Source organism: Centroberyx affinis, unplaced genomic scaffold (assembly GCF_046629955.1).
Source record: "Centroberyx affinis isolate AG114_WGS23_722 - 3 ecotype Tasmania unplaced genomic scaffold, CSIRO-AGI_Caff_v1 ptg004599l_1, whole genome shotgun sequence".
In the NCBI taxonomy this organism is placed as follows: domain Eukaryota; kingdom Metazoa; phylum Chordata; class Actinopteri; order Beryciformes; family Berycidae; genus Centroberyx; species Centroberyx affinis.
This window is the reverse complement of record NW_027282213.1, coordinates 500,917-516,217: the sequence shown is the minus strand read 5'-3', so window position 1 is coordinate 516,217 and position 15,301 is coordinate 500,917. Positions and strand designations below refer to the sequence as shown.

Below are 15,301 nucleotides of genomic sequence, written 5' to 3'. Positions count from 1 at the left end.
TTTTGTAAGTAACCAGAACAATCATTATGAAGTCACCAACACAGTGTTTCCCATTTCATCTCCATTATTTGTATCACTGAAGTGGCATTATTATGTAGATTATGTGACAATCTTTCCAAAACCTTGACATTACACTTGAAAAGTTTGAAAGAAATAAAACTAATGAACAAAACTAAAACAGAAAACTCAAGCCGCCCTAGGGTTGATGGCACTTTACAGGACTTGTCACCCACAACATGAGCAGTTCAATTCCTAGTTGCCAATAAAGACCACTATGTCCACAATGAACAAAAAAAGACAGTAAAACATTCCTGTGTGATCTTCTGTTCTTCTTCTGTGGTGTATTTATGGACCATGTAATGTTTGTTCTGTTTCGAATGGTAATAGTGTACATGAATTAAATCTGGGGATTTTTGTTCCAATTTTACTTGAATTGATCAATGATTACATCTGTAATCTCAATTTGTTTGATAAAATAAAATATTTAAATTGGTGAAGTGTTTAGTTTTCTTTCACTCTAATCCAGATATGATTGTTTTAAGCATCCAGTTGACATTATAATGGTATGTCGGGCAATCAGTGTCAGCACAGTGTCTGCACTCAGCTATTTTTAGAAAATAGTCACCTTGAGTGCGCGAGGCAGAGCAGACCAGGAGCTGTTTACCAAAGGCATCTTGGTACCAAGGTCTACGGCAAGTGAATGTATATGAAATTCAGAAACTCAATCCAGTACTAATTAGGCCTATCATTGTATTAAAAGAATTAACATTATTCTGCATTTCCTCTGATCACATCAGAGATAGCTTCAAAAGAAGAGCCATCCTAGGGAAAAGTATCCAACACCAGGCCAAAATAACACTCCTAGTTAAAACGATGGAGGTTTGACATCATTGCACCACTGGTCATGTGTTTTGTTGAGGTTGACTTCGACTATATCCTTAAAATAGCCACTCTAAATAATTCAATAGACCAGGAGGCGTGAGCATAAAAAACGCATACATTTTTCATAAATGGGACTGGTTTTCACAAATATATTTTGTAATGCTGCAGCAATATGCATGTGACATTTAGAGACAGTTGCTTCCAGTTGCCTTTTAAGGTAGCCTATGTGAGATTGGTTATGTTACATAACAGTAAATGTAGTGGAAAGCGTGTTGCCGTCATCACTTGGATATACTGTATACCATGAGATCTCTTGAGAGTTGCCTGACGCACTGTAGTTAAGTACAAAGTTGCAGCTCTGGACAATTTTCCATATCAAGGTGCTGGGAGAACAAGCTATGTTACTCTGCTCTTGTAACTTTTATGTTGGCTGGATTAAATGTCTAAATCTTTTAAGGCATCTAGTAGTAGCTATGTGCTCCCTCGCTCTTATGGTGAGCTGCTGCAATAACTCACACTGTGAGAATGTGTAAAGTGAACAGTGATATGATCGGTGTTTCTCTTACTGTGAGTTACTACAATAACTATAAAACCTATCTTGTGTAACACATTTCAACTGCTATATAGGGATAGAGATATAACAGTATATCCACAATCGCTGTCATGCTGTTTACAAGTTTAAATCCGTAGCCATTGACTCTAATGTGGAAAAGCTTTCTTCCACTCTGCCGTAATTTGAGGTCAATTTTCAACTTCACTGACACTTGTGTAAATTAGAAACTGGGGTTCTGAAGCTGATCCCCAGTCAGTGCTCACAGAGAGGCTTCACCCTGTAGCCCTTCCTCTCAGTTTGCTCTATAGCCCCTCCTGCTGGGGGAGCAGAGAATTAAAATAAACAGGCAGCTCCCCAAATAAATAGCAAATAAATAGTCTATGTAAATGAGGGATGCACAAGGTATACTAAATATTCACATATTAGCTGATGTTTTTATCCAGAGTGACTTACAGTTAGCAAGCAGGTATGGGTCCATTGTGTTGCACTTTAACAGGACACATGGCTTTTGGCCTCTCTAACCACTAGTCTCCCCTGTAGAGAGCAGGTAGAGTGTATTCTGCCGCACTTACAATCCACTCAACCTTTTAAAGGGCAAGGCAAATGCTGTTTGTATTCTGTATTATGTCCCCACCAAATCACACTTTATAAATCCAACTGCATTGTCAATCAAAACAATGTCTGCCCCGGCTGCATACCTGAACTACGTTTTGACCAGCATTATTTCTTGTGGCATCATTTTTTAAAGCTATTGCAAACTGTTTTCAAAAGGGCTTTCAAATTAGAATGGGGTGATAATTTCACTGGTGCTGGCCTTTAAGGTAACACTGGTGGTATTATTACTATCTGTGTGCAGTGTGCTATGGTGTATCAGAAAAGTGCAGCGCATCATTCACCATGATTTATATATATATATATACATGCAGTGGTTCTTGGTGTGCAGAATAAGCTATGTACCTTAAACAGGCATAAACACTTAGTATGTGTTCATGCTTCAAAGTCATAAAAAGGTAAGCAGGCACTTGTAATTCATTAATGTTGTGAACAAAAACACAGATTACGAATTAATATGAAATTTAGTGGTACTAGTACCTTTCCTTGTTATAGCATGCAGTTGAAACCTTCATACATTTTCATGAAAAACAACAAAATATAATATCTTACTGTAATAAGGCCAGCCTTATTACACATAATAGACTACTCTGATCTCATATATGACACACATTTAAATATTTTCAGAGTTTAATGCATGGTTAAATGGTTGGTGTACAGGTAAAACTACGAAAGGTAAAATGTTCCTTACAAGTGTTCAGGTGGTAAATTAAATTAATGACATGTACTAGAACATGGCCAGCATGTAGATTTTGCATTTAAATTATCATAGTATACTCTGCTTCATATAAGACATGAGGACATTGCTGTGACTACTGCATTTCACCTTAGGAAGATAATCACAAGCCTCCCTTCCCTCCTCCTCCATCTCTGCTCTCCCTCCTCTCTCTCTCTCTCTCTGCTGCCTTCACCCGGCCCCCGCAATCATAATAAAGAAGGCATCATGTTTTTATTGCAAACAGTGATTCGATATTAACCTCAGTTTGTATATTTTCTATGGGGAACCATTACAACTTAAGCCCTGTCTACTGTTTTGTATCATTAGTGGGGGGTTGCAGGTTTTCTGACGGCTCCTCTTGTCTGGATCTCTCTTTCGTCACGCTGGGATCTGAGAATCCTGGAGGATATAGAAGATTGGAAAAGGGATTGGAAAATTTTGTTGAGCTGAAAATGAAACGTTATCTGCGCCTGTTAATCTCTGTGTAAGATGACTATAAAATAAACGTAGATAGCACATCAAAGAGATTGAGAGCATTCATGGAGCAAAGAGGCTTTTCCTCTGCCAAATCAGTCACACATTTTGAAATAAGCCGCTCTTATTCTTTGGTAACCGAGGATGTCAAACTTATCGTGGATGATCATTTTGAGTTAGAATTCTTAAAGCAGCTGTCTTATAAGACAGCAAAAATGTATAATAATTTCCCAAGATGGTTATGCGATGATGTAATGGATTGCTGAATAAGTTAACATAGTGACAACCCTATCAATAACATAGGATGGTATATTTAATTTTAATTTATTTTTCTCCATACGTTACATTATTAATCATCATACATTAAATATCTGCTTACTATGCCGCCCTTTCCAACATTAAAGTGACAGTGACTTTTGATCCCAGAAGGATCTTTGTCAGGTCAATTGGCACAACATTCAGCACATTCATTCCATACACATAATACATGAATAGACATATATCATACCATTGGAGCCACTTTCCTTCCATTTGAACTTGTTGTCCTCAGTGTGTCGTGTCCAAGTGGAGCGGAAGCTCACCAGCTCAGCTGTGATGTGGGCCAGACTCCACTGCAAACCCCTGGAGCTCTCCTTCCACAGATTACTGTGGAGAAACAACAGATCGCTGTCAGGCGGATTTTTATTCATTTTCACTTCCCTTATGCTCCCTGCTTCTCTGTGCCTTCCTTTCTTTTGTTCTTTCGTTCTTTGTTTGTTTCTTTCTTTCTTTCTTTCTTTCTGTCTTTCTTTCTTCCATGAATTTATTGTCATTTCTATTCTTGGTCATTTGTACACAGTGTAATTTATGAGTTTCTCTGCATAAAATCCTGCGTTGCTACATAAGTAGAAATAATGGTCCCTTAAGGATTTTGGCGTCCACCTCATTTAATTTCTCTATCAATTAAACCACAAAACCCTAACACTGTGTACTTTTACATAGGTGGTCATTATGGTGTATACGTGTTACCTGTGTCTATTGCAAGGGTCTGGTGGGCCTGGGTTCTCTTCTACCAAAGGAATAACTATCTTTTCAGCCATGTCCGTCAGCAGAGAGAATGTAGGATCCACAATGAAGTCTATGAAACCTGAAAAGGACAAATGACACCTTATTAGCATGTGAAAATAAGATGTTTCCGAGGTATAAACATGTGATTGTCTGCTTCTGTCTACATCAGCAACAAAACTGTGTTGCATCAGAATTCACAAATAATGTGATCATTTAAACAATAAGTTGTGAGAGGCCATGCTTTGCAGTGCTTAGCTGTTCAAAAATCACTATAAAGTGTGGCGTTGTGTGGCGTGTTGCCTTCAGAAAGAGCTTAAACGTTGCTTTTATGAGTGGTGATTTTTGATCAGCGCATCACTTAAATTTATGCGGACACAGGTGTGTGTTTATCGGGTATTTTACAACAGTTTCAATCGTGACTAAACCAAACAGAACTGTGGACAGGAGCTATCCTTTTTTATAAGGCGTCATTAAAAAGATGAATCAGTGGAGGTTTTTGGAGAGTGTTTTGTGAGACATACCAATCTGGGACTCGGCTACGAGGGTGCTTTTTCGATCACACAATGGAGAGAAGGGCAGGCCCAGCTCTGCCTCTCTATCGCCCTCACAAAGACAGAAAGAGAGGGAGAGAAGACATCTTAAAGGGCATCCCACACGTTACCTGAAAATAACTTTTTAAAGGTTATTTGACGCCAACAGCCGCCACCTGGAATATAATAGATTGTTCAAGGAATACCACATGAGTACTTTTCTTTTCAAATACAGTCCGAAGGTTAAAGAGCCTTTTCAGAGGTTTTTTTTTCTTAGCAGGGTATAAAACGTAATACATCCGCAGGCAGCCACTCTTCTTTTCAAGACAGAGTAGGCTGTCCACCCCCTTCCCTGTTCTATTTCTATTTCAATACGGTACAGTGAAAAAAGAGAGGAATGAAAGGAGAGAGACAGCAAAAAAAAAAAGACTTATCGCCGCATTCAAATCCATTTAGTCACAGTATATGCTTCCCATGCAAATATGCTAGTCCACTCAGTGTCTCCACACAATGTCTCTTCTCAGACGCTGACAGCTCTGTCCTGAAGCCATTTATAAGTTTATGAGACTTTCTTCTCACCGACTCTCTGCACCTCATACCACAGGAACTATTCAGTTTCCTGTGAGTCTCAGCAAATAGAAAAAAAACATTTCTTTGAATACTTCCAGCACTCCCTTTCAGACTGCAATGATTCACTTACAAAACTACTAAGCAGTTGTTATCAGGCCTCCGATCTTCTGACTATAGACCCGTCAGGTTAAAACAGAGAGAAGAGAAGAGAAGAGAAGAGAAGAGAAGAGAAGAGAAGAGAAGAGAAGAGAAGAGAAGAGAAGAGAAGAGACCACAACACAGTAGCTGAGGTCTATTTGGGTTCCTACCTGTCTGAAAAACTCTTCCATTAGGGCTTTGGTCCAGCGAGAGTGCAGCGGCCAGGGCTTGGATGGGTGGCTTATGTCAGCCGTGTGGAGTAACAGGGACAGTGCTTTGGGCTTGTCAATCCTATTGGGAGAAATTGCACTTATGGTAAGGCATATTGCACTTCTTTTTGTTGTTGTTGTGTGTTACGTTGTCAAGAAACAGCACTGAAACCAGTCTAGCTGCAGTGTGACACTGACTTTCCGGTCTGCAGAGCATTTTATTCAGCTGAATCTGCACTGAACATTTATTATATGACCTTCCCAATGTGCAGCTTAGGCACAGCACAGCATAGTATACAGCAGAGTCCAGTAGCATTACCGTTCTTGTTGTTGTACACAGGATTTCATGGCTTTGACTTGGACGAGGTGGGAGGACATGTCTGTGGCCAGGACCATCTCTATGACCAACGATCGCAGCTCCCTGTCCACACACACACACACACACACACACACACACACACACGCACACAGAGTTTACGAGTGGACCTTGGATTACAGGAGTACGGGTAGGAACAGCACAGTGATATCGTCCATTAGTAAACATGGCTAGCAGCAAGACTCAGTGTGGTTATAACCTTTATATTCCCTGATGGGTTTTCTTGTTCCCATGGTAACACAGATTGCTATCAAGCCCTCTATGTTGCTTGTGTTTAACCAATATCTTCTGTGATTTCTGCGAAGCTCTACCATGTACAATACAGTCACTTATCTATAATGTATCAAGCAATGGCCTGTGTTTGAAAAAATGTAAAAAAAAAAAAAAAAAAAATCAATCAGAAACTGTATAACAGTGTAGAGATGGATTATGGATTGTATACAGTCAAAAGACTATATATGGGGAGTGAGCTATAGTTGGCAGTTTTTTGCTGGTGTCATTGATTTAGCTGGGTTTAACATCAAGATCAATACCCAGTAATCAATAGCTTCATATACATTGTTTGATGTAAATTCCATATCACATTGTTAAATGAGTAAATAGGATAATAATACTTTTGACCATTTATCAATCTGCATATCAAGAACCGCTGATCTAGGGACCCTGAGTCTCATTCACTAATCCAGCGCTCATAATGATAACAGTAAGGTGATCCTTTATTGATCTCCGATGGAGAATTTCTCTTTCAGGGTTCAATCAAGGTCAGAGGTCGGTGTCAGCTACAGAGCAGCAGCACTGGAGCTGATAGGGTTTCAGTGTCTTGCTTGAAGGCAGTTCAGCAGGGCGGATGTTTGGTGTCTCGGGGTCTTGAACCCGATCCTCCTGTTGAAGTTTGGTCTCCCTGCTCACTACGCTGCCCTGCTGCCCTTATTTCCATTCTGTTATAATGAAGGCAGCCATTTCAAGCGCACCAACACAATTCTACCATTCAATAATGTTGATATTCTTGAGGCTGCATTGCATTATGGGCTATTGAGGCTACTGTTGGTGGAGAAATTGGTATTTCTTCCTCTCCTATGGATTTCTCCCTGTACAAATGTCAGTGTAAAATAGTGAGTCTAGAAAGAAGCCCTTGTTCTTTTATTCTTAGGGACTGACACCAAAACCTGACATTTACCTTTGATGTTTTAGATAGCTGAAAAATGTTCTGCTATCAAACTCCACTGTAGCTGCAGTGGAAGTATCTCAATGTGATGTCATGTCATCTACTATTAGCCAGTTATCCACAGAAAAATACACAAAAAATGGGCCCAGAAACCCAACGTATATCACCAATAGATGTTTCAGGGTGGAGAAGTGGCGATGCCTGTTCTATCCACTCTGTATGCAAAAACAATTCTCAATAAAATCTCTTTATTCTGTGAAGATGAGCACCAATAAGATACATTTTGTATGGCAGGAACTTTGTCGTCTTACATCCATTCCTCTCGTGTCAAGTTGATGAAGATGTTCATCTGGTCGTCCTGCAGCAGGCGGAACGCTGCGCTGAGGTGATGGCTCTCCTGTACCGCCCGGTCGTTGTAGATCATCGCAAACTCTGACCTGATAGAGAGAGACAGAAAAAAAAGAGAGCAAGAGAGAGAGAATAGATTGTGATACAGACACAGACTGACAGAGATGGATGGAGACGTGGTAAATAAAAGCGTACACTGCAAAAAAATGGCCATCTTAACAAGTCATTTAGTCTCAACCTCAGTCTTCAACCTTCAAATCTTATTTTTCTTAAAACAAGACAAATATTCTGCCAATGGAGTGAGATAACTCCTCTTGTTTCCAATGCAGTTTCACGTGTTGAATTTTCTCGAAAATGATCACTGCTCTACTATCAAGAAAATGAAAGTTGATTCTATAAAATTCTACAATTCTACAAGTTGTTTTGCATTCAAGTGAAACCCCACTGTCAGATTTTTTTTCACTTGTTTTAAGAAAATTATGATTTTTAGGACTCAATAATAGAGAGATTATAGAAAGTTGTGAAACAGTTTAGGGTGCAGGGAAAGGGGTGAAGATGACATAAAAGGAGAGGAACAAGTAAAAGGGTATAAGGTAAAGTCCTCAGGGACTAATTCAACCTATATTACTAAAGGTCTGTTATAATGAATTAAAAAGTACTGAAGGGGGGCAGAGGTGATTAAAACTGACAACATGTGGGTATTAATGACTCAGCTGAAGCAAGTTAATGAACCCATTTCTCAATCAGGCTTCCCGTCTTCACTCATTTGCATAATCCACTTTATTAGACTCTTAAAAATGGGAAACAGAGTACATCATGAAAAGTTTTCCAATTAGTGGTTAAAACAAAGCCTCCACAAAACGGAATATTATCACCCCCTAGTACGGAAAAAACATCTTATAATTGCTTTATATAGTAGAGAATATTAAGTTGTGTGTTAATTGTTAACACTCTTTCATTCTAACTTTCATTCTAACTTTGACCATGTAAGTGTAATTTTATAGAGTGCCACATACCCATGAAATGTTATCTTATTGTGGACAGGCATCTTTGTTTTTTATTCCCAAAATAAAGCATGATGATGATGGGTGCCAAGAGACTGCGTTCTTCAGCCCTCCTATGTGGAAAATCTACATCTAAAAATACTGCGTTCCCTCCATACAGAAGTGTTTGCTTTAGAGTGCTCATTTTAGGCTGTTGAACTAAAACTCTCTCTCTCTCTCTAAAATTACATAAATGCCATTTAGAAACATTACTATTTCTATATTCCGTAACATCTCTTGCTATTTCACGACTTCACTGGAGGATGTTACATGAATAGTGGGTGGCTTATAAGAGGGGGTTGATAAAAATATGTTTTAAAAAAAGATCTTACTTTGTGTGGATGTGGAAGTTGTTTGTGGTTCCTGTGTGTTCATAGTCATGGATAGCTGCAGCGAATAGCGACGCCATCACCTCGAGCTCCGTCAGCCAATGCTAGATAGGTTGATGGATAAATAAATACAAAAATATACATGTAAAGGGTGTACGTTACCATTGAATAAGTGGTTTAAGTTGGAAGTAAGAAGTAAAGGAATTAGAAGTAAAAGAATTTAATTAGTCTGGGTTTCAATGGAGAGTTTTAGTGTCCCAGAGGCTTTTCCACCATGCCAAGAATAACACTAATGTACACATAAATAGATGCATACTTTTAAAAGGAACATGTTGTTTTTCTTGTCCTTTATGGTCATATGCAATGACGTCAGCATTTTCATGTGGAAGTGGACCATTTTTGCTGCAATAGCAACACTTCACTCACAGTCATGATTTTACTCTGGGAAGTACGGCTGGGTAACAAATAACTGATCCTTCCCCTGTTTGCAATCCCTTGTGAATCCCTTATATTAAAAAAATGGGGTGAAGCAGCCAGGCAGTAATAAAAAGAGATAAGTGTCTAAGTCAGTCCACTGTACCACCAGTCCAGTGCGCAGCAGCAGGCAGTGCAGCGTCTGAGTAACATCAGCGGCGTGAACGTGACTGTGGTAGGGGTTTCTGTGTTTGCAGTAGCCTCTCTCCAGTGCAGACAGGAACTCTGTCAGGCACGAGATGGGGATCTGCAAAATACATTATATAATCATTTAAAGCAGGGTTGTGTTTAAAGAGCCCAGAGTTCAAAGTTTGTGTCAACAAAAACTTAACAGAGATAACAAACTGAAAAGCTGTAATTAAGATTGACAGGGCCTACGGCATAATAAAGTTACACAAATGATTTGGCAACCCATTATTCCTTCAAACACCATAATTTGACACTAAAACCCCATATGCCTGCTCCCATTCAAAACACATTATATCTGCTAGCTACAACACCACTTTCACACAAAAGTAGTGGTACAACATCAGTGTCTACAAGGTCAATAATGGTGACATTTTGACTTCTAATCTAGTGCATTGACGTTTTTCTTGTACATGTAGTATATATGGCCAGTACAGTTACAGTATAGAGTAAAAGTTTAAAGACCTTGAAGCGGCTGTTGAGCTCATATCTGATGATCAGCTCAAAGAACAGGGATCGCAGTGGGTGATCAGAGCTGGCAGAGGTCAGAGCAAACACGTCAAAGTTCCAGCGGTCAACATCCTGACCAGAGAGAGAGAGAGAGAGAGAGAGAGAGAGAGAGAGAGAGAGAGGAAGGTGATTGTTATTGATGCTGCGAGAGGCTGAAACATACTTGTGCTACGTATACAATCTCTTATGCGATGTCCGATTTATGGCACAAACAAAGAACGTATAGCTGGATTTCTGTTGATATTCGCTTACCCTGAGGCAGTTTACAACAGCCACAGGTTGGTCTGGCATGGCTGCGGTGTAAGCCCTCTTGAACATCCTGGAATAATGCAATGTTTATATTGAGTTCAGTTAAAGTTCAGATGTTGACACTGTGCAGCTAACTAGCCTCAGGAGCTGTTTATATAAATCCTCTAAAGACGACACTGTCCCCTTAGGAAGGATGTTTTACAGAGAAAACGAGGCTAATGTTTTACATTAACTGGCTGTGTTTTCTGTGGTTGTGATAGTAACAACAATGTATTAGCTTATATTGAAGTTATAATACAGACATGGAAATTTGTCATTTTCAATGGGATTGTCATAGTATTGGATGAGCTTTCCCTATTTTTCCAGTGTCATAACCAAAATGTATAGTCAGAAGTCTGGGGCTGCTCCTTGCCTAAAGCAACTGCATTGTGATTACAAATTCCTAAAAATCTTGACAGACTCATACAGGCCTTGGCAGATTATTGGCCCAAAAAAAATCACCTATATATATCATTATCTTAACCAGAAATGGAATAAATTGAACAGATATGCTGTCAAACCTCTCCACAAATATCCCAGCCTGCACTGCATGGACAATGCTGCGGAACTTGGGCTTCTCGTCTGAACGCCGGGCGGGGCGGCGGACTCTCTGGGTGAAGGTGGACGCCAGCCAATCAGTGACCTCTGACGGCACCCCGTCCGAGTGCAGTTTCTGAAGGTCGTCCTCAGAGTCCAGACACTGCCTGAGAGAGAAAACAGACGCACACACAGAGTCACTGCCAGACTGAGTGGTACATAGACTGGATTAAAACACTTTATGATCAATGTCTAGATAAGTTAGTTAGCCTTCTTTAATGCTGAGCAGCCCTTGAGGAAGATATCTATCCTCTGCGTCTGTAGGATGGGACAAATTGACCGTACCAACTCTAAACAGGATGGCAGTCTACCACAGGGCATCATCAAACTATACTGTAATGTAATCTTGTTGTATTGTTAGAGTCCAGAGACTTTTATAGAGGAATGGAGACAAACATTTAGAGACAAGCAAGCAGAAACACATGCAGGACATGCTACCGTCTCTCTTTTTCTGGTAACAGATCATGTTAAAGAGCTTGAAACAGAGAAATACTGAAGGCACATTTAGCCATGAATGTTAAATTATACAACAGACAGATGATGTGTCTGTCTCTGGTAACTGAGCCACAACAACAGCTGTCTTCTTGCATTGACTAAGAATTACAGGTGACTCCACGTCATTGAGGGGAAATAGAAAAACACTGACATCATAGGCTGGTTTCTTGAGAATCTGAAAGTGAACTGTGTTGATAATTACTAACCCTAACCCCTACTGTTATAGATTTTATCACTCTTTTCCAGATGCGTATTTGTCGATGTCCTCGGCTGACCTTTAGCTGTCAAGGAGGACACGGCAACACTGGCATTACCTTGTGTGTGTGTATCTGAGATTTTTCTGTTGAATGACCTTTGTCTGTACAAGTTTCTTCTATTTTTCTGCATTTTTATATCATTTTTTTGTTTTTTTATTATTCATGTTGAACGGACTGAATTACTTTAATAGAGAAGCATGCTCTAAAATTAGATATCTACCTTTTTTTTTTTTAAATTGCCACACTTTATACTGTAACAAAATGATTCCTGCTTTGAAAATTAAACATGAAATTAAATGTTGAATCTACCATTGCTTTCAAAGTAATAATGTTTTAGATGGTGCAATTATCAGCTTATTTTTATAACGAGTGATAGGAATAAGGCAACTTTTTTTTTTTTTAAATGATTGCAGTATTTTGGAAGAAAAAACAAAGAAACAATCAAGTAAGTAATACTTAAAGCTATATCACAGCTACATTATTCATATTCTACCTTGATCCATCAAGGTATACTGCCTCTAGTAACGATGCTGTGAAATCCAAATTCTTTTTGATCTCTTCAAAGTCGACATCTTTCTCCTCTAGCTGCTTCAGCATGCTCCTCAGCCTGCAAGGAAACAGAAAGACTCATTTGGACGTGACCTAAACAAAATAAAATGGCACTTTTTGAATGTAGAAAGCTCACCGCTCAAAAAAGCAGTTACTGGGAAAAGCAATAGCCGTGTGAAAATGGTTATAGGTTATAGCATTTTGGCATGAAAGTCTTCAGATGAAGTCATGCAGGGTACAGTACTAAAGGTTATAGCTACAGAAAAAAAGTCACTGTGGACAAAACAGGCGCTCTAAACATGGCTTTATGAAATGAAAGCAGTTCGATGTTGTGAGTGACTGAGTGAGTGAGTGAGTTGGCTCTCGGCTGCTGGAGAAACAAGGTCCAAGAAATGCTTTGACAACAGGTTGAAAAAGCAGCGCTAACGGGAAAAGGGTTCATTTGGAAGTGATTTAAATGCCAAGCTGTCCAAAGAAAGCCAGTGGCAAAAGGACATCATTAGTGCCAAATTTTCCATGAGAGGGAAACTTCCCATGGCTCGGACCTTATGTAACCCGCACTGGTCAAAGTGGGTTCAGTGACAAATGATGTTTTTAATGTGTTTGTCGAATTCTGATGTCGGAGAATATATTGCTCATTCTTGGTTTTACAGCTTTTAATCAAATTATGGTACAGAACTGGTGGAAATTAATCTCCTATATGATGATGCAAATTTTGAACACTTGAAGCACATGGCATTTCCTTGTAATATCAGTAATAAATCTGAAAGCATTCAGCTTTAAAGCATAATACAGCTCTGATGACAAATCCCACCTAATTAGCTCATGGGACTTGTTTCTTTCTAGTTCCATTATTTGTTTTCTCTCTGGGCATTTGAAAAATACATTAACCTGATTGTGATAACACATTTGTGCCACAGATCATTTCTTTAGAACTTTTTGGTGGTGTGCCCATATGGTGCTGTGACCAGGATGGTTGTTTTCAAACCGTGCCAGGCCATGCCATGCAGCCAACTCCTGGGGATGAGACGCTCACAGCTTTTCAAGTGTTTATCACGTTGGCAGGGGCTTGCAAAAGCTGTTGAGTCATAAAAATAGCATGCATCTGAATGCCACAGCTCGCTTTCAATCTCAAGTAATCTTTGTGATAACACAGTCTTTTTTGTTTCATATGCTATTCACAGGGGAAGAGCATTTGAAAGGAGGCATAAAGGAAATTATTGTCAAGTGCTCTCATGAAGCTTTGTTTATAGAGACAAATGAATAATATTCCTTTGGCACAGACTGCCTATCAGTATATCAGTGTACAATAATCTGAAAGGGGAGCCCCTGTTTTAGAACAAATTTTAAAATATATTCCCCTCTGTATTTATATTTTATAGAGATGATAATGATACATGCACAGCCTCACTTTTGAAATAACCTAATAGTTAACCTAATAATTTGAGCTTATCTCATTTCAACATAAAAGTTAACGTTGACTATCATGGCACGACTTGTATGTCAAATTCAAGTGAAAAACAACTTGAGAACGAGCAGCAAGTTTTAGAACATTGAACCCCACACACACTAACAGATCAATGTGTTAACCAAAACAAAACCACATGACCCCCTCAGCGCTGTAGCACATCTCCCTCCCACAGCAGAGATAGTCCAAGAGAGTGAGTAAGACAAGTGTTCACACAGCCATTTGGAGTAACAAGTGCTTGTTCACAGTGCTGCTAAGTATAGTCAGGAAGCGACTTGAGGGGGAATAAAAGGGGAGGAATCTCCTGTAAATTCAAAGTAAGAGTGTGTCTCTCTTTTTAACTGCAGGTTTTGAAGGTGAGGAGAAAACTTCTCACCCTCCGCTTTGCAGTGGGTAAAGGCCTGCAGTCTACAAATGTGTCACAAAATACACAGAGGGCTGCATTATCACTCATCAGAATGTAGTGCAGCGTATATATGTTTGAGATGCATATCCCTATTACCACTTAAGAGCAAAAAACACATCAGAATATAATATTCAAAGCTACACCAAACAGTAAATAATCATGTTAATTTCAAAGATGCAGCACGTTTTGGAAGCTCCTCCAGCTTTATCAGTGTTTATGTAGTAATAAAAGCACTGTATTTGAAGGTATTATACACTTATTATAGTTAATAACAACCCACCCTGTACTAATCTTAACCAGCCTCCATACCCCCTGTCTTACCTAGAGATGGGGACCTGCAGCCGTTTCTTACGGATTCGCACCAGTTCAGCCATCCAGAATCAAACTATGCCCTTATGGACCCCACAGTTCAATTTAAAAAAAAAATAACAGGAGGATGAAAAAGTAAAATGATTGCAGGGAAGTAGTAAGCAGAAAAGTTCTCCCAACCAGCAGCGCAAACTTGTGTGTCCTGAGACAGACTTCTGTTTCAACAGCTCTCCCACCCACTTCTGGGGGGACCTACTCCACTTCACTCTGATTGGTTAGGCAGGCCCAAAGTGTGTCAGTGTGTGTGTGTGTGTCTCGGTGTGAGTGTCTTTGTCAGTGAGTGTTTGTGTATATGTGTAAACCAGCCTTCTGAAGTGTGAGTGAGTTGACCTCGCTGATGAAGTGTTGACTGCAATGCTTTCAAGCAGTGTGTACTCTAAACCCAAATGAGAATTTTCCACTGCTGCCGCAAATCAGGGGACTACAGAGAGAGTCTTTCACTGCAACCCACCAGAGACACCCAAACCAAAATATATAAACAAAGTCCGTCCTCGAAAGCCACCCGCAACAGCCCTTTAGGTTAACAACCGTGGTGCCTGGTACTGCCAGGCACAGAAAATGTGAGGGGCGGTGGCTTAAGAAAAAAAAAAAAGGCGCTCTCACATTTAAAATAATTTCGAAACAGGGGAGGGTTACCTGTTTTTTGCACTGTTTTAAGAGGAGATGATTTCAAACAAAAACCATTATGCGAAAATAGTATTTGGCAGG

The 15,301-nt window shown here is 39.6% G+C and overlaps 1 protein-coding gene across 1 annotated transcript; it reads right to left on the bottom strand.

Moving 5' to 3' along the window:
* Positions 1 to 2,685: 2,685 nt before the first annotated feature.
* Positions 2,686 to 14,700, bottom strand: LOC139665499 (dual specificity calcium/calmodulin-dependent 3',5'-cyclic nucleotide phosphodiesterase 1B-like). The gene is made up of 14 exons (XM_071544536.1): positions 14,546 to 14,700; positions 12,295 to 12,408; positions 10,974 to 11,156; positions 10,417 to 10,483; positions 10,120 to 10,236; positions 9,575 to 9,715; positions 8,998 to 9,098; positions 7,586 to 7,711; positions 6,053 to 6,154; positions 5,695 to 5,815; positions 4,808 to 4,889; positions 4,248 to 4,365; positions 3,748 to 3,884; positions 2,686 to 3,164 (listed from the first exon to the last, which is right to left on the bottom strand). Exons 1-14 carry the CDS (start codon positions 14,596 to 14,598, stop codon positions 3,073 to 3,075), a joined length of 1,554 nt encoding a protein of 517 aa, XP_071400637.1. The 5' UTR covers positions 14,599 to 14,700; the 3' UTR covers positions 2,686 to 3,072.
* Between the last annotated feature and the right edge of the window lie 601 nt (positions 14,701 to 15,301).

Bases quoted from the DNA above. Each gene is read 5' to 3' on its own strand.
- LOC139665499 (XM_071544536.1), bottom strand. From the start codon at position 14,598: ATGGCTGAACTGGTGCGAATCCGTAAGAAACGGCTGCAGGTCCCCATC. The intron at 5,816-6,052 runs GTAATGCTACTG...TTCTCCCAATAG, and splicing joins TGTGTACAACAACAAGAACG to GATTGACAAGCCCAAAGCAC. The intron at 4,366-4,807 runs GTATGTCTCACA...TGTCCTTTTCAG, and splicing joins CGTAGCCGAGTCCCAGATTG to GTTTCATAGACTTCATTGTG.